This window comes from Eptesicus fuscus, chromosome 1 (genome assembly GCF_027574615.1).
Source record: "Eptesicus fuscus isolate TK198812 chromosome 1, DD_ASM_mEF_20220401, whole genome shotgun sequence".
Lineage (NCBI taxonomy): Eukaryota > Metazoa > Chordata > Mammalia > Chiroptera > Vespertilionidae > Eptesicus > Eptesicus fuscus.
Window position 1 is genome coordinate 51,802,662 of NC_072473.1, and position 19,295 is coordinate 51,821,956.

At 46.0% G+C, this 19,295-nt stretch overlaps 1 protein-coding gene across 6 annotated transcripts in view; it reads left to right on the forward strand.

The window, feature by feature from the left end:
- EDA (ectodysplasin A) overlaps window positions 1-15,104 on the forward strand; it is a 609,993-nt gene extending 594,889 nt beyond the window's left edge. Inside the window, exons 3-8 of one of the 6 annotated variants that reach the window (XM_008155954.3) lie at window positions 2,998-3,021; window positions 7,797-7,976; window positions 9,491-9,525; window positions 10,434-10,485; window positions 12,977-13,107; window positions 14,853-15,104. In XM_008155954.3, the coding sequence (XP_008154176.1) occupies window positions 2,998-3,021; window positions 7,797-7,976; window positions 9,491-9,525; window positions 10,434-10,485; window positions 12,977-13,107; window positions 14,853-15,104 (674 nt within the window). The remainder of the gene's footprint in view (window positions 1-2,997; window positions 3,022-7,796; window positions 7,977-9,490; window positions 9,526-10,433; window positions 10,486-12,976; window positions 13,108-14,852) is intronic. The other 5 variants (XM_008155955.3, XM_008155956.3, XM_008155957.3 and 2 more) reach the window with 5 other exon arrangements.
- Window positions 15,105-19,295: the final 4,191 nt, after the last annotated feature.

Here is a 19,295-nt window from a genome sequence, read left to right on the forward strand (position 1 = left end):
CCATTTCTCTGAATTCTTTCTCTGACATATTGCTTACATCCATTTTGTTTACTTCCTTTTCTGGAGATGCCTTCTTTTCTTTCGTATTTGGCTCTTTCTTTGTCTCCCCATGATCTCTCCTCTCCGGGTGTCTGGTTATGTAGCGCTCTCTCTCCTGCGTTGATTTAAAGGCACAAAATCAACACAACAAGGCACAACGCACAAGGCACCGAACACAAATGTATTCACTATACTAATAGCCCCAAATAAAGGTGACCACCAGAGAAAAAAGAATTACGGGATAAAAAAAAAAAAAGAGTGCAAAAATGATATTGAGAAAAGGAAAAAAAATGTGAGAGAAAAGAAGGAGAATGAAAAAGAAGGGGGAAAGAACTATTTATATGGGGAGAAAATGCCAATAGAACAACAACTATTCCAAAAAAAATTGCAAACAACTAACACCCAGATATGAATGCAAACTACAAACAACTAATAACAAGCAAGGAGAGGAAAAATGGAAGAAAACAAAAAAGATAATGGGACATAGAGAAAGAAGGGCAAATCAAAACAAAATAAAACAAAAAACATAAATTAAAAAAACAAAAAATGGAAGAGAGAAAAAAATTGGATGGTGAAGAAAGAGAAAAGTGTGTATGGACTTGGAGCAGGGGATCAAAAATTAGATATATAAGTAGGATGAATTTTTAACGGGGTAAAAAGAAGGAATAGGGAAAATCTAAAGCAGGAATAGGATAGGAGAAACAGGACAACAAAACAGGAAAAGTTAGGAAGAGAGTGTTGGCATAAAGGTAAAGTTGAGATAGAGTAAAATGATGCTAAAGGAAAAATGAAAATAGAATGTAGAACACTAATCCCGAAATAAAATAAAGAGAAAATAAAATGAAACTTAAAAAAAGTAAAATAGTAGTAGTAATAATATTGATTAAAAATAAAAATATAATAATTAAAAAGGTAAAATCAAGTGAGAAAAAAAGAAAAAAAATTCGTTTCTTAAGTAAAAGATAAAAAATAAAAATGTGTAGTAGTGAAGGTCATTCACTTCCTCTACTGTTCTGTTCAGCACGCCTGTTTCCTGTCAGGTAGTCAGGACAGTATTGAATTTCCCTGTGTTCCACAGCTCCTCTGTGTTGTAAACCACAATCTTTCTCAAGCAGGCAGCATTTCATTGTTATTCAGCCTGCCTGTGGTTGTATTTACACAAGAGTCAGTTTGTGATTCAACCCCTGGGTGGCAGTGTTTCTGTTTTGACATCCAGGGCTATAAGTCCTCTCTATCCAGTATTTAGAATTTGTTTTCCCTGCTGCACTTAATACTGGTTTGGGGGTATGGACTGCCCCAGAGCTGGTTTTCTGATCATTTCTCCCTGCTCTGATCCCCAGGTTCCACAAAAACAAATTTCTCCTGCAGTCTCTGAGAGTGTTTTTAATTGGGTGGTCCTATGTATTGGGGTTAATAATCAAAAGCAATGATTTAAAGAGAAAAAGAGCCAGAGTAAGTGCACAAACTCGCGACTTCTCACGTCTCTGTGCAGGTCTTTTTCCCAGGCACAGGGCAGCCAGTTTACTGGTAAAGCTTCAGGATGCCTTTTTGTGCCTAGCCCAGCTATGGGTTGATTTCTAGAGTTCCCTTCTGTCTGCAGCCCTGTGGTCCCCCTTCCACATTCACGGACTATGCTCGCCCCAACATCCGCGGATTTTGTGGGGCGCAGACTTCCTCTCAACCTCCAGAACCCACTGAGAGTGTTTCTCCCTTCAGCCTGGATCGCAGACCTCACCTTTCTCTGGGCGAAATCTGACCTTTCCGTGAGAAGGTGCAGAGCTTGTCAGGTCCGCATATTCGCGATGCTTGAGACCCGGTGTTTGTGGGTTCGCAGCTGGTCCCTGGGTGTTGTGGTTGTAGGGTCCCGGGAGGTATCCGAAGGTAAGGCTAGGCTTCCGATCACAGCCACTCTCCCCTTCAAGATGGCGTGGTCTCTGTGGCAGAGCTGGTCGCTCCGGGAGAGATTTCACCAGCAGTGGAGGCTGCCTGGTTAGGGGAGCCCTGTCCCGCAGTCCCCAACAGTCCCTTGGAATATAGCTGTCTTTTACTCACAAATAGACACTCCACGTACATCCACACACTCTCCTTTCATTCTCTCACTCACACACTATCTTGCAGCCTGCCTTCCAGTCGGCAGCCATCTTCCAGAATGATTCTTTATAGATCTCACTTCTCCAGGCTTCTGTGTCCTGCAGTGACTTTTACTGGCTAAACACAGCTAGAAACTGATTGAATCCGGCTAAACCCCGCTAGAAACTGATTGAATCCGAAAGACGGGTTTTTTGAGTGCCCTCAATTATTAGAATTATTTTCTTCGGAGGTAATTTCCCCAAAAGTGCTTGTGATTCCATTGTCAATAAAACTATTGACACTTCCTTAAATTGTCTGTTAACTTATGGTAAATTACAGTAAGAGTTCATGTGGCCCCCACATACACTGTGGTCGCACTGTTTTAATTACTAACTAAATTATGATAAGGAAGTGACTAAAACATTAACTGCCGCTGCTCTGCTCCTTCCATGAAAATGACCCTTTTTTCCTTCCAGATTCAGCGCATGACACTTCCTATCAGCTCCTCACCTGAATGCATGACTCTTCAGTCTCAGGACTTGCAGAATTATTGGAATGCCGTCCTAAGGTTGTGGAGTTCTGCGTTTCTGGGCATTTTGGCTCTATGGAGAAGCAGCCATTCCCTCACTCCAAAGGCAGCCTGAATGGTTTTTTTTTCTCCCTAGGAAAGAAGCTTCCTTGTAACTTTCTTGATACAACAGTAGCAAAACAATCATAAACAGACTGGGGAAGTTTGATAGTTGGGAGACACCTTGTCAATTACCTGACCTTGGCATGGGGCTTCTTCAAATTTGCATTGTCTTGGGGTCCCTCCTATGACTATCTTGGAGAATAAACACTTTCTATTAATTTCCAGTGATTTAATTTTCCTTTTTCTTTTTGTAACAGGTCCAGTTAAAAACAAGAAAAAGGGTAAGTTCCTGATTTGATTAAATTGCTGTCGTGTCCTATCTTTTCTAAAATTAGAAGAAAAAGAGTGGGATTTTTATAGTCTGGTTGTCTGTTATTTTATTCACTCACATGGGATCTTCTTGAGTGTTATAGATTCCAAAGGAAAAAAAAGAGATTGTTTCTCAGTGATGATCCACAAAAGATAGAATTGCTTCTCTGGCAACATATGAATGTTGATTTTGTTTTTCTTTCTTGCTCCTTCGTCCATACAATTTAGTTTCTCTCTCTTTCATTTATTCTTACTTGCCCCTTTCCCCTGCCCTTATTCTTTCTCTTTTTCCCCCTCCTTTAATAAGTCAGTGATCAGGTATTAATGAAATCCTGAGACAGCCTGTAGGGAGTAGGTATATATACTACCTCCTGATGGATGTCAGTACCCTATTTCTTGGCCTGAAAGTTATCCCTATCGTATATCTCAGATAATCAGGGAAGGTATTTCTTGCTTTGGGGTTTCAATATAATTTTCTCTGTAATGGAAAAACTAGGCTGGAGTAATACCCTGATCTTTTAGTCTTTTCAAAGAAGCTCTAGTTGAGCAGATCCATTGTGCCACTGTTGGGTCAGTAAGTCTGTGGTGTGCTTGCCATAGGACTAGCCCAAGTGCTTGCTTACTTAAGGAGAACCCAAAAACAGAAAAAGTTCCAAAATAGTGTACAGGATCAGGCAATATGGTTCACTCCTTGGGACTGAAGAACCTATTGCAAAACCAGTTCTAAATATCTATTTGTTTATGTGTTCTGACCTAGGAGGAAAATAGAGTGAAATTAATCACTTTTCATTAAAATGTTTTAAGTGAAATGATTCTGTCTGTTAAGATTTCTGGAGCTTTATAGAGTACATTATCATCCCCAGACTAGCCACAAAGACTGACTTCAGCTGCTGCCTACCATTTCTCTGAGCACGAGGGTGCTCTGGTGGGTTGAGGTGTGGTGGCTACATGAAAAACCTATGTCCTTGCGGTAAGGAAGCCTGGCCTCCTGTGGACCTGAGCTGAACAAAGCTGGAAAACAGCCAGAGAGCTGGAGCTAGAGAAAAAAAAACCTTTTTCTGCAGAGCCTGGGCATTCACCAAGAAAGTAAATTTGACATTCAAACATGCAGTTTTTAACACTTGTCATATTCCTTTAAGACAGACATTATAACAAGCCCAGAATGCTCACCTGGCTTGAAGGACACCCTCTGCTCCTAACACAAGCCTGGGGATGACTTGCCTTTCTAATAAGTAGACTTGAGAGTACTTTCTAATCACAGCTACTAGTATTTTTTTCTACTTGTTTGTTCACTAGACAGTGAATAAGCATCTTATGTTTGTCAGGAGTAGAGATACAGAGATGAAGAAAATGGTGCCTTCCCTCAAAAATATCCCAGTGCAGTTGGAATTGTGGAAGTACACACACAAATAATTACTATCTAGTCTAAAAAATGCTGTCATCAAAGCATGAACAGCATGCTTGGGAGCACCAAGAAGGAGCAAGTACTGGTAGTTCTCCTTGGGAGAGTGAGGGACCAAACTCAGAGAAAACAGTATTTGACCTGGACTTGAAGTATGAGGGGAAAAAAGAGGGGGGATGACACTCCATCAAAGGGAATAGCATACTCAGGTCTCACAGAAACATGAAAGAGCATGGCATGTTTAGGGAGAAGCAAGTAGGCTAGTGATTTCCCAGAGGGTAGGGCATGTGTGTGGTGGAAAGCAGCTCCCAGTCTCAGTGTTATCTGATGGGTGAGCCCTTAGAATGGCAATAGAAGACAGCTGTCTAGGCCAGAAGCTCTGGAATTACATTCAGATTTCAATACCTCTGCCAAGGACTTGGGTCACTGCCTCACACTGCTACCTGTGTATGGGCCATTACTGGGAGGAGATGCATAGAGGACTTAAACATCTACTTTGGCTGAAAGTGATTTAGAAGCCATTTAATACAAATTTCTATGGACACAGTGAATAGGCACATTTAAATTGAGTTAATTTCCATTCTTGAATGGAATTTCTCTCTCTCTCTCTCTCTCTCTCTCTCTCTCTCTCTCTCTCTCTCTCACACACACACACACACACACACACACACACACACACACACACACATTTTCACTCACTTGCCTTTAGTTGTTCTTTCAACTACCTGGACTTTGCTAATAGGTTAGCAAAATACCCTTTTGTAAAGGTTATATTTGAAAAGAATGTATACTTTCATCTAAGACTACAAAGGGTAACTTTCTAAGTACAAAAGTCTCTGGGCTTTTGTATCATTAAGTGCTTTGTTAAAATAAGGAAATCCGGAGAACAAATTCAATCCTCTAAAGCCATCTTCTTGGTCCAGGGGTCATGCTCCTCTCTGGGCCTGCTTTTCTGCGAGTATGCAAGCACACTTGACTAAAACTGGGTGCTGAGGAGCAAAGAGGACCAGCTGCAGAACTAGATCACAGCAAGAGCTTTTCCCTAAATGCCTTCTAACATTTTCATAAGTGAACATTCTTTGTTTACACTGCAACCATTATTCTCTTTGACTGGAGGAGTTTCTGGCTGTAATTCTTCCAAAATTACATTAGCAATCACAAGAGATGCACAGTATTGACACCAAGGTTGTACTACCCACAGAATACCTCTAGCTTGAAAAATTACTGTGAGGCCTGCAAATTCTGGAACATAGCACAGCCCAATATGCATAGTCTTCTGTGTCCACACAGCCCAGAGAACAGTGAGGGAGAAGCAACCCTTACATCCAGACTAGGGAAGTTTCCTGACTGCCAGTGGGAAGTCAGTGCTTCTTAAGGAACCTCAGTCTTGGGAGGAAACTTAGAGAAGTCACTGATGGAGAAACTAAGGCTCCGGGAGAGGAAGGGATTTGCCCAAAATGTATCCATGGCGGATTTGGGAGCTATGGCTTTATCTCCTGACTACATGTTCTTTCCACTACACTAGCTGGGATTGAAACTTGGGTGCTGAATGAGACTTACTTGGAAGCTGCCAGAATCTGAAGGAAAATGGCTTTCCTGTTCAGCATCTTGAAATTGGCTAGATCTAGAAACTAGGAAGATCCAATCTTTTGCTTCTAAGTGCAGTGAAAATGCTGAAGCTCCTACCTCTAGGTCTTTATGGCAATAGGGCCTTCCCTGGGAGAGAGGCTCTCAGGACCTTCCTTCCTTTCTTCTCCTGGCAAGGGGCCCCACAATGACCCCATTGTTTCATCCCAAATGCAGGTGTGCTTAGACATGGACAACTCGACTTTTGAATATGTTGCCATGGGTATTTGGTTTCTTAAACATGCAGCATTATTCTTAAAGGAGGACATGCTAAATCAGACAAGATTCTTCTGCTTACGAGGCTGCAGAGCAGGGAATTGGGGAGCAGTAAGGAGGTATTTAAGTGAGACTTGAGAGGGTTGTATTTAAAACTAAGAAAGTACCATTGGTGAAGACATTGTGGTGGAGTCTGATAAAAGGCTTCCATTCCTGAGACTTCCACCAAACTGTGAGAAAATTGGGAAGGGAGGAAGGAGACAGCCACCTGTGACCACCTACAGTGCTTGAATGGGCTGCACAGAGCAGAGGAACCAAGCAGGATGAGCTGCAGGTTTGGATTCAAGACTGCAGTTAGCACTCACTGAACATAACTATATGCTGTTGGGATTGTCAGGAGGACTGGAACTTGGAATAGGAGGATCGGGACTGTTCTGAAAGGATAGTGAGGACAAAAAGGGGAGGATTTGGTGGGCTTGATTAATAATACATTCAAGAATAGGAGAATAGGGCCTCTAAGGAAAGACTGGGAAGCTGGATTATTTAGCCTATAAAATAGAGGTTAATAGGTGACAATGTCTTTGAGAATACAAGGGTTATTATATGTATGATGGTAACTATTCTTCTCTATCTACACGAAGTTATAGAGAATACAAGGGTTATTATATGTATGATGGTAACTATTCTTCTCTATCTACACGACCTTAAACTGTTGTAGAAGGGATTTCAGTTAAATATACAGAAAAACTTCCTAACAGTGAGGGGTAATGAACGTTGGGACATGTTACCAAGGGAGTGTGCAGAATTTCCTTCCCCAGAGATCTTTAAAAATAAGATTGAGAGGTCATCTGAGAAAGTAAAGTCTGCTGCCTCCTCCTCAGCTTTTTCTACTCCCAGCCTCTCCTTATTCCCCTCCCTCCCTCTCTCCCTCCCTCCCATTCCTCATTCCCAACAAGCACTTCCTCCATGACCCCAGTTCCTGTACATCCTGCCTCCTATAGGAAACCTTCCTGCAGCTGATGTTACTCCTAAGGGCAGGCTGTCCTCCTAGCTTTCTCTTCCATCTGCATCAATCCACCAAACAGGAAAGTAAACATGAAGCCACTCTCTTTCACAATAGCCCAATTCTCAGTATTCTGAAAACTGGCCACTTGGTAATTCAGATCCTTTGGACTCAGCTGAAATATAACATCCTTTATGAAGCCCTTCCTGACCTCTTCAGCATTTTGTCCCCACCATGAATATGGCACTTCTGCTTTCCTGTGACTGTCTCCTCTCTAGACTGAGCTCCTTGAGGGCCATTTATTTCTATTATCTTCAAACCCAACTCCGTAAATGATTATTCATGAAAGGAGGTGGGGGGAGAAATGTGTGACAAAGGTGTTCACCTCTTTAATAGCAGGAATTCTCAGAGTGCTGACTATTTGTCATTGCAAGTCCATTGAACTGGTAGTATATCCTCACTCAATAACTACAAATAGAACACTGACTCTTGTTTTTCAGGAAAGAAGGCAGGACCTCCTGGGCCAAATGGCCCCCCAGGACCTCCAGGACCTCCAGGACCCCAGGGACCCCCAGGGATTCCAGGGATTCCTGGAATTCCAGGAACAACTGTTATGGGCCCACCTGGCCCTCCAGGTCCTCCTGGTCCTCAAGGACCTCCTGGCCTCCAAGGGCCTTCTGGTGAGTTCCTGTTTTTCCGCCCTCCCCCAGGTTCCTTTACCAGTACTTTAATAGAGCAGGGGTGGGTGATCCTGAGAGCAGTTTCAAATGCTTCTGGTGGTATGGCTGTGCAATCAAAAATGCAGGTCTCCTAGCTCAGTGTAAAACTAGAGATTAAACAAGCCAGTAGGATCTGACCTGCTCTAACTTCTTGTTTATACCAAACTGTCCAGGAGTCACCTGTTCTTGACCTGTCTCAACCCTTCTATCACAAGTTCTCCCTTACTCTAGGCCAGCGGTCGGCAAACTCATTAGTCAACAGAGCCAAATATCAACAGTACAATGATTGAAATTTCTTTTGAGAGCCAAATTTTTTAAACTTAAACTTCTTCTAACACCACTTATTCAAAATAAACTCACCCAGGCCGTGGTATTTTGTGGAAGAGCCACACTCAAGGGGCCAAAGAGCCGCATGTGGCTCGCGAGCCAGTTTGCCGACCACGGCTCTAGGCCTCCCTATAATGGGCCAATAGACTCATATGAGCCTGAGACAGAGGCCCTGAGGGTTCACTGAACTTCCTGTAGGAGATGGATTGGGTCTGCTCTGATTCCCAGCATCTAATTCCTGTGCTGATGTTGATATGGGGAGGAATGTTCAGGACTGGGCAAGATACCAGCCCTACAACAGTCTTATCCCATGAATTCTAAGATGCCCTTCTTAGAGGTAGACAAGTAATTTCTGAGAGTCAAGGAGTTGAAAACTTATGAATTACTCAGGCTATGGGAGAAGCAAACCCAGGCATCAAGACCATCCTGTCGAGGAACCAAGTGCTCCTTGTACTACATCCTTACCCAACCATGTTACCCGTTCGAATAACATTTCGTCTCTTTGCATCTTTCCCTATGGGCCCAGAAGGGCATTCAAGAAATATAGATGCAGATCCAAAACTACCTAACTGGATTTGACAGGAGTCAGATTGCCTGGGCTTGGGCCAGTTCTTATTTCCCTCTCCTGCTCCCTTTCTGTATCCTGAGGTTTTAAAGAAATGAACTCTTTACAGCTGACTTCTCTAGGTCCACAAATTCTGCAGCAGGACTCAGATTCTTTGATTCATAGTTCAAACAGGGCTAATCAGTGTTACCGTGGCCACAGGAGATGGAGTTGGATTTTTTTTCCATTTAATCTTTCCATGAATATTAATCGAGCACTTTCTATGTGTAAGAGTTGTTCTTGTTCTCGTGTAGTTTATGTCCTAGAGGAGGAGAGAGACGATTAAAGAAGCAGGATACTTACAAATGGCAATGCATTCTATGAAGAAAATTAATAGAAATCAAGCAAAAGACTAAAGACTTGTCTCAGGGTCACACAGTGACAGGAATGCTCTTTCATCTGTCTCTATGGGTGTCAGTAGGACTTGCTAGTCAGGGACAAGTGACAGACGAAAGGGTTGGCTGCAGGGATCACGGGCTCCCTGGGTGAGGAGAAAGGGAAGTAGGAAGAGTGAGTCTTCTAATTGGCCTGTCCTCTTTCACAGGTGCTGCAGATAAAGCTGGAACTCGAGAGAACCAGGTTGGCTGGGCATTGCTCTCTTCCTGGGGAGGAGGGAAGGCCACAGACTAGAGCCACCTTTGAGTTTTCCACCTATTAAATTTGCTCAGGCTTTATTTTGTGAGGATACACTGGAGGTTCTGAGGTTTTTCCCTCAGAGGCACTCCTGTCTTTGTGAATACAAAAGCTTTGCCCCAGGGTCTGCCTTTAGCTCTGGGAACTGAGTTCTCCCTTGGCCATTTTCCCCATTCCACAGGAGACAGAGGGTTACTATATCCACACATGGTAGTCAGGTAAAATGAGCCACTAGACAGGCCCTATTCACCTTGGCCTCCAACTCCACCGGCCACCCCAGACACCATGTCAGCACTCAGACCGCCTGGGATCAGGAGCTTAGAAGGTTAAGAGTACGTCCTTGAAAATCAGCCAACCAGCTCCAGGCCAGCCCCAGCCTTAAAGGCCTGAAGGGCTCCTCCCTAGTCTTTGAGCTTCCTAATCTGTCTTTATTGGCAGGTTCTGCTGCCTGGCCTTGTTTCATCTCAGCCTCCCTCACTACAGCTGTTTGGCCACAATTAAACCTACATAGCTGCATAGAGCTTGATGGCTTCCAGGGCAATTTTGTATCCATCACCTCATTTGATCTTCAAACATTCTGTGAGAGAAGCCAGAAATTTCCTAATCCCCACTTCACAGTGAGGAAAACGAGGCTCAGAGGCATTACATTTGGCAGAGGTCACATAGCTAGGAAGTGGCCAAACTACAAAATCGTATTATCCTCTTGTCACGCTGTGGTCACTAGCATCCCAAGACGGGAGAAGGATCAGAATTGGAATCAGAAAGGAGACTAGAAGTCAGAGGTGGAAACTGGTGGCTGAGTGAGCAGTCATTTCTCACAGTGACTCTTCTCTCTATCCTTGTCATCCTTCCAGCCAGCTGTGGTGCATCTGCAGGGCCAAGGGTCAGCAATTCAAGTCAAGAATGGTAAGAGTCAGAGTCAGCTCTGTAGATAAGAGGAGCTGCTCCTCCTCTTTACTCCCAGCTTCCAAATAATCACCCAGACTAGTTACTCCCAGACCCCTGAGATACCCTGGGCACTAGGGGGCCATTCTCTACTCCATTTTGCCCTCTGCTGTCTGTCCTGGGTAATTGCTTGCACCACGACCAGCTGCAACACCCAAATTGCAATTAGAAACACTGGTGAGGAAGCTGAAAGGGACTTGAGACTTCATTTAGATGGAATGGAATTGTTGGGAGATGGAGGTGCTGTCAGAGTCACCATGAGGATATGTGTAGTTTGATCAACATTTTCACAATACAAATCAGAGAAGGGAAAAACTACATAACTTCAAATAATTGTCTGGTAGGTCTGTACAGGGAGGAGGGGGGCATGTTAGATTCTCCAGGAAGTATGCTATGCTAGTGTCTATAAAAAGGGAGAACAGGTGTAATGAGGTTAAGAAACACCAATTTAATGTAACTCCTGCTTTTAAGAGATGGGGAAACAGAGTCCCAGAGATATTGGACAATACCATAATAAATCATAGTGCCTTATATTTGTATGGTACTTTACAGTTTTCAACATGCTTTCTTTGTATTTTATTTTATTTGATCTTCACAACAACCCTATGAGGTAGGTATTAGCTCCTTCTTACAGAACCAGAAACTGAATCTCAGAGAGGTTAATTAACTCACCCAAGATTTCAGTTAAGTGTAGGAGCTTGGATTCAAAACCACATCTGGCTGACTCTTTCCACTGCACTGTGCTACTTCAGTGATGTATGTGTACACACCACTAAATGATTAGGTTAATTTTCTCCCCCAAAGAGACATTCACTAAATAAAAGTGTTTTGAAATAATGTCCAGTCCCCAAGATGCACAGAGCCTAAAATGCATGAACCCCCAGGAGCCTTGGGAAGCAGCAAGCCAGCCAAGATGCCAGATGCGTACAGAGCTTGGAGGGGAAGGGAAGGGCTGGGCTGTGAGTATGAACACAGTAAATGAATGTTAAGGAACCTACTACATGGGGACAGCTTTGAAGAGGCCAGTCAGTTCCGACCTGGCTGGGCTCAGCTTTCTTAATGACTTGGCTTAGCTACATCTGGGACTGCCATCTGGATGCATGCCTCAGAAGTGTAAGTAGGAGCAGAATGGCATCAAAACCCAAGCAGTCCTGCTGGGACCAGGTGCCTTAGGCCCCAGGGCTCTGGGTGAGCCATGACCACCATCTGTCCAGGAGGAGTGAGACAGACAGGAAATAGACATGTTTGGGTGTCTGGATGGGTGGCCTCTGTGTTTATTCTGTGCCAGAATCTACTGATTTTGCTCCCATTAGCACATCACAAGACTAGTCCCACCCCCTCTAGGCTAGTCCCCAGTAGCAGTCTCTGCTAATCTTCACTTGCACCAGGAGCAGAAGTGAGGGGCTAGGGGTAGTAGGACATATGCAGAGTGGATTTGAAGGGGTTGAACCAAGGAATCTCTTCCTAACTCCTATCCCATCACCTCAAGGGAAGATGGTCACCTTTTCCAGAAGGCCAGTTTCCTTATGCCTCAAAGAGGCAGGCATCCTGAGACTAGCCAAGGATGGATGTTCAAAACATAATTTCTTGGGTGGAGAACAGATGGTTTTGAGGGGGAAAAGGCCCATAGGCTTGGACTTCCTTCTCTTGTGGTGGGAAGGCACCCCTCCCCCGCAGGATGGAAAAGGAGGCTCTTCCTCCACCCTCACATGCTGGTTCTGTGTCGGGCCAAGGCCAAGGCAGTATGGTGGCCCCTCCACCCCAAATGGGGTGGGGCTGAGAGACAGAAACTTTGCCAGGGGTGCCTTTGCTCCCAGACACCTTTGACATCCTCTTGGCTGGTTCTAATGCTGCCTGGCAGTCTTCCCCTACCTCTATAAATATCCTTCTCCCCCATGGGCCTTATTACTGGTAGTTACACTCTCTGGCTGCCATGAAGTCTGACTCACCCCTGATCCCTAAGGTTCTCCAGGTCGACAATGCTTGGGCTAAGTGGTTTCCTGGGGGCCCAGGGAGGCTTTTCAGAAAGGAGTGGGTGTAGAGGAATCTCTTATAGAGGACAAAATCCATGAACCTATGACAGGAGAGAGATTGGTGAAATCAACTGGCATAATAAGAGCTAGCCTGCCACTCAGTGTCTGAATTTTGCCTGTGCAGGCCCCAGAACAACAAAGAAAATTGGTCAGTGTGCCCACTCTCTTTTTACTCCCCACCTACAATTCCAGCTACAAGGTGTTGGTTAAAGACCCTACTGGATGGAGGGGTCAGGGAAAGAGAGGAAGACAGACAGGCAGACCCCTGAGCTTGCAAATGCTCTTCTTAAAGCTTGGCCTCCTGAGCTACTCGGGTTGCATAGGGATGGGGTGGAGGTTGTGTACAACTTGATAATTCTTGTTTCTATTGCCCAGATTATTCTGACATGTACTGAGTGACTGCCTTCTCTCATACTGAGATCTTTCAGGTGGAGTGCTCAATGACTGGTCTCGCATCACTATGAACCCCAAGGTGTTTAAGCTACATCCCCGCAGTGGGGAGCTGGAGGTACTGGTGGACGGCACCTACTTCATCTATAGTCAGGTAGAAGTGAGTACGGTCTTAGGCCTAACTCTTCTTATATCCAGAATGCAGATCCCGTGCAGGCCATATAGGGGTCCTGTGGAGCCAGCCAAGACCAGCCTGCTTTGGTGGGTGAAGGGCTGGGGGAACCATATTGGGAGGGAGTTGAAAAGAGAAAAGAGAGAAGGGAATGTTTGGATTTTTTCCTAGCCATATATCATTGAAAAACTGAAAAGAAGTCCCTCTCACACCCTGGCATCGATTCCCTCCTGCAGGGCACCAGGCCCTTGTTCTTCCCTACCCCCCCCCACCACCACCACCCTCCAAGTTATTTGGTTCTACTGACAAACTTGAACTCTATCTCAGTACATTCTTTGAAAGTTAGTTCCAGGGATGCTGAGAACCCCTTCCCCCATGCTGCTGGGTCTGCAATGAAGAGTGCTCCTGTGGACTTGCTCTCAACCTCAAAAAAATTTCTGACTATCTTTCCTTGTTCTTCCTCCCATTTATTTCTCTACTTTCTGTTTCTCGGTTATTCTTGCCTCCTTCCTGCTATCATTCTCCCAGCCCTTTTCTCCCTCTGTTTTTGTCCTTGTCCTGCCCAGGCCTACTGCCTATCTGCTTCTACCCCTGTTGGTTGCCTCCACTGGGTGGCTCCTATGAGCTAGGAGGTAGATGAGCCTTGAGGTTGGGGCTTCTGTGGGGTGGGCAACAAGCAGGCAGATTATAGCAGGACTGTGGAGCCAGCAGAAGGGCCTCACAGGGGAGTGGCCAGAGAAGGTGGGTTAATAGGTATTTGCTAAGTCCATCAAGCATCCTGGCAGAGATTGAGTGCTGACCCAAGAAATTATATGGCACCAGAATGCTCTGCTCCCTCCTACAGAGCCCATGGAGAAAGCAACCTTTGATAGTGATTTAGGGTGAGAGATGAGGGTCCCAATCCCCAGGGGGCACATAAATGTAATTCCAGTGTCCTATGGGGCATTTGTCCTAAGCTCCATTTGGTAGGGGATCAAAGATTGGTAGTGAAAGATGAATTAATTTTCTGGGTCTAGGGGAGAATTGGGAGTAGCCTCAGGCTTTGGACACCATGCAAACTGGGAAAATCCCCTTAACACCAGGCCATTGAACATAGGTTCGAACTTCCTCCTGGCCACAAAATAGAGTTAGGTGCCTGGGTTTTGCCCTTCCAAATTCTTGATATAATTTGTGGTGGATAGCTCTCCATCTCTCTGGATCTGTTTCCTCAATTGTCAAACGAGAGGGCTAAGGGACACTGAGAATGAGTGAGAGAAATGCAGCAGGGGCAGGGGCGGGCTTCAAAAGAGCTGAAGAAATGGCAAGTTGTCACTGTTCCCTCTCTGGAAAATCAGTGACTTCTAACTTTATCTGAAAATAGTCCTTGGGGCTTGCAACTAGAAGTTAGTTTTCATTTATTTGTGTCCATAGCCAGGGTAGAGGAGGGTGTGGGTGTGGTGGTGGGGGGGGGGTGCTTGGGAGAGGTAAAGAGATGAATAAGGCAGGGTTCTTGCCCTCAGAGTTTACAACTGTTGTGCTGTTGAGAGAAAGATTTGCTCAGGCACCTGAGCCCCAAAGAGTAGGGGAAGGACAGAGTATAAGCCCATCACCCCTCCTTTCCTGTCAGCTAACTAGCATGCCTTCAGGTGGCATTGCCCCTCCACGAGGTCTACTGGCAGTTCGTCATGACAGGGGAGGGCCCCATCCACCCTCTTTCCCTCTCCCCCAATCCCTTCTTGTTGCCTCTCACCCAGGTATATTACATCAACTTCACTGACTTTGCCAGCTATGAGGTGGTGGTGGATGAGAAGCCCTTTCTGCAGTGTACCCGCAGCATCGAGACGGGCAAGACCAACTACAACACTTGCTACACCGCGGGCGTCTGCCTCCTCAAAGCGCGGCAGAAGATCGCTGTGAAGATGGTGCACGCTGACATCTCTATCAACATGAGCAAGCACACCACTTTCTTTGGGGCCATCAGGCTGGGCGAGGCCCCTGCATCCTAGATTCCCCCTATTTGGTCCCTGCCTGTGCCCCTGCCCTAGGTTTGGGAGCCGGGATCCCCAGAACCTCGAAGTGCTGCTGTGGAGTGAGGCATGTGTGTAGAGAGAAAGGCCCCAAGGCTATTTATTCCCCAGTGACTCCAGGACAACAAGGCCTGCTTGCCTTTCCCAAATGACCTTGAGTTATCAGGACAGTTGATGAAGCCCCAGGGTTTACATGAAGCAGAATTGGCTTCCCTGTCTCCGTGTTGACTGGCTTAATGGCATGACTCTTCAATCTCAAGGTCCCTGGTGTCAAAGTTATCATTTGTTGCACTAAAGTGAGGGTCCGGGGCAGCAGGCAAGAGAAAGCAGAGGTATACTCCAGACTGGGGAGCAAACCCTCTTTGGGGTGGGGTGGAGTGGGGTGGGGTGGGGTGAGGTGAGGTGGGGGTGGGGTCGGAGGGGAAAGGTCTGTGCTTGTGGCAGAGACCAAGAAACAAACCTGCTGAGCAGGTGCCCTGGGCAGTGGAAGCATTCCTGCTGCTCTGCCTGCAGCCAGCCAGAGGGTCAGAGCTCTTCCCACACAGGCAGAGCCAGTGCAGCAGCTCCCCAGGCTTCGGGGACAGGAGGTTTGCTCTTCCTTGGAGTGATTACTGGGAATGACCACAAACCTGCCTGCATAAGAACCTAAAGCCAGACTTGGGGCCACATGTCTTTCACTTTGTTTACAGCTGTAGGCTCAGAAAACTCCCTGGGATCCCTCCCAATTGCCCCCCTTCCCAGCCTGACTAGACCTCCTATGTCTTTCTCCACAGAGCCTACCTCTGTCTGAGACAGGTGCCTAACCTGGGACCTGCGCTTATGTGAGTCTGGGATACTCTTGAGATTACCTGGGCACAAAGAGAATCTTCTTCCATTTATTAAGCAACACAATATTTATCTAGTCGATTTGTGTCTGGCGGCAAAGTGTTGGACTGGGTGACCTCCAGAAGTCCCTTCAAATCCCAATATTTAGGCACCTCCTTTAATAGCCTACTAAAATCCCCAACCCTCACCTGCCCCTGGGCCTCAGCAGGGCAGAGCTTTTCTACCAGACCTAGAAAGGACAAGAGGTGGGGATAGGACAGGGGTTTTTCAAGTGGCTTCCCTATCTTGAAGCCAAGCGGCCAGTCACCCAAGCCTTATCTGAAAGGGTAGCAGCTAATGCCCTGCTGACACCCTGGCCTGTGCTCTGGCTTCAGAAAGCCACAGAACAGCATGGTCAGCGTGGATTCCAGTGCTGCTCCCCTGAATCAAGGTTTGGGAGAAGCTGGGGTCTAGGCATTCGGGCAGGGCTCTACCCTCTAGTCAGGCCCAAAGACACCATTACCACTTCCCCAAGCTTCCCACAGATCATATGGTGGGACCATACAAGAGCCTTATTTCTAACTGCCTGGGCCCAACCTGGCTCCTGGGTACATGGTCCAGCCCAAAGCTGGGAAGGCCAGTCTTATACAGTCTGCTACTCTTGCTTGTGAAATCAGAAACAAGTTACTTTTGAGGAAATGGGGAATAGGTTCCTTTGAGCAGCTGAAATTTACCAGGAACAACAGGTTCTGCAGTTGTGCCTTCTCTTTCTAATCCACTACACTGCTGGGCCCTTCAAGGGTCAGGGCAGGAGGCACAGCCATTGTCTGGTTGCTAATGTCAGGTGAAGCAAACGTGAGGAACGGGTCTGGCCGGGCTCTTACAGAGTGCCTTGGACAGTCCTCAGGTGTAGCAGGAACAGATGAGAATTTCTCCTTAAAACTTGGAAAGTACTTTCTCTCTTATTATCTCCTTTGATATTACAAATCCTATTGTTTAGACAAGGCTCAAGAGAGTTTAAGTGCTTTGACCGAGATCTCACCCAATGAAGTCACAGGCCTGGGGCTTCATTCAGCCAGTTTGACTCCAACACTATTCCATTGCACCTCAGCTTTGTGTTGAATTTGGGGTCCCTAGGGAACCCAAATAAAAATGGTAATATAGACCCTAAATCCTTGTGGGTTCTAGGGAGGGACCCAGAGATGCTCATTTTCAATCCTTGATGGTAATGCCTGTTGTCTTGACTGCCAGAGGCTCTGTGGCAAAAGAGTAGGGCATTTCCTTGGGAAACAGCCATCAGACTTAGAGCTTTCATGTTCAGAATAACTGTCTTGGCACCAGGTCCAAGCAGCAGGTCCCCGGTACCCACAGAACTTAAACCCCTTATGTTCTTTCACCCACTGAATGAACCAAGCAACCATTACATATGGAGCCCCTACTGCAAATGAGGTCCTCCTTTGGTTACCCTAGGGACGGGCTGCAGGAGCTGGCCACTCCCCATAGCTAAGTGACTCCTTATCTCTTTCTACCAAACCACACAGGACTTTGTACTCCCAGGATCTCCCAGGGATGGAGTGAAGAGTGAGGACTGGTTCTATAGCCAAAAAGCTGTGAGAATAGGAAAGGAAAAGGTTTCTTAATTGTGGCCCTAAAGGACATTCTGACACCTATCCTATTCTCCAGATGATAGGGAGACAGGATTCACATAAACCCTTTATTCATTAGGAACCATCAAAGGGAACCCGAGACGGAGGGGGGTGAGGAGGGAAGCAATCGGTAGCTGGGGAGCCTTGCTGCAGTGAAGTTATTGACAAAGTAGTGAAGCAATTTACTAATAAGAGAATGCGGACATAGATTAAGCATTTGAATTTATGCTGATGTGAGTTTACCAGAAGGCCAAGTCTTGCATGGAGAACAGGACAAGGGCATTTGTGAGCAGGCAGATAACAGAAGTTTGAAGGAGAATTGCATGGCAGGAGCCTCTGCCAGCTGCTTGGGCTTCAACAGCCAAAACTGGCACAAAAATCAGCTGTCGGGGCTGCTCAGTTACTGGTTCCCTGGAAAATGTAGTCTTTGCCTTATTTCCCCTTCATCCATCCTGAACCAAATTTCTTTTGCTGAGCAGGAAAGGACTAGAAACCCTGGAAGTGAAAAAGATTTTGATCCACATGTGATTATGTGCGTTTTATGTAACTTCTGGTAGGTGCAAATCGATTCAGAGAAATTTAGTGCTAGAAAGGACCTTAGAGGGAATCTAGCCCAACCTACATTCTGCCCCATGTTACTCATGTGGAGACTGAGGCCCAGAGAGAGAAGGTGGCCTGCCCACGATGAATGAGCCATGACTCACAGACTCAGCAAAGTGAGGGGGTGGAGCGGTCCCTGTCCCACACAGCCCCCTTCTTTCTTTCACTCCCAGACTCGAGGCTAAAAGTGAAAGCCCCCTTCAGGAGCCTGGCTAGGCAGGGAGAGAGAAGCTGCAGCCTTCATCAGAACTCTTGCTCCTCTTAAGGTGTTCTCCCAGCTCCTGCCTCTGGACTGGCCTAATACCTGGAAGTCCTGAGGCCACCCTGGCACTGCCTCCAGCCTGCTCCTTCCTGGAGTCTCCCCTAGGCAAAGTGAGCACAAAGAAGGAACTAGATTTTTTCTTTTAATCTGTGTCAGGGATCACTCCAAGAGGAGTCAGGGTGTATCATTTCTTTATTTAAAAAGCTTCCAGCTGGGGCGTGGGTATGGACTTTGTTGTGAGAATGGCCAGGAGCAGGCCCAGTGCTGCTTTGGGGGTCAGCATCCAGTGTGAAATACTGTGTATATAAACTATACATAATGTATATAAACTGGGATGTAAGTTTGTATAAATTAATGGTTTATTCTTTGAAAATAAAGCTTTTCCCCCCCTCTGTTTTTGAAATCAGCTTGAGCAATTCCTACACACTAGATGCTTGTATGCAGGTGCTGCCGATGAGCCAGAAGAAAGCCCAAGGCACCCATTTCAGAGGGGGCAGCAGAAGGAATGTAGTCTGAACTTCCTGGCAGTACCTCACCTTCTCTCTGCCCCAGACCACATGCCTGTCCCCTTTACCTTAGGTCTTTGCGCTATGTACAGTCATCACATGAGGCAGGCACCCAGGGCAGAGGCAGCAGGTCACACTGGTAACTATACAGGATCTCCTAGACCCGTGGTCGGCAAACTGCGGCTCGCGAGCCACATGCGGTTCTTTGGCCCCTTGAGCGTGGCTTTTCCACAAAATACCAAGGCCTGGGCGAGTTTATTTTGATGAAGTGGTGTTAGAAGAAGTTTAAGTTTAAAAAATTTGGCTCTCAAAAGAAATTTCAATTGTTGTACTGTTGACATTTGGCTCTGTT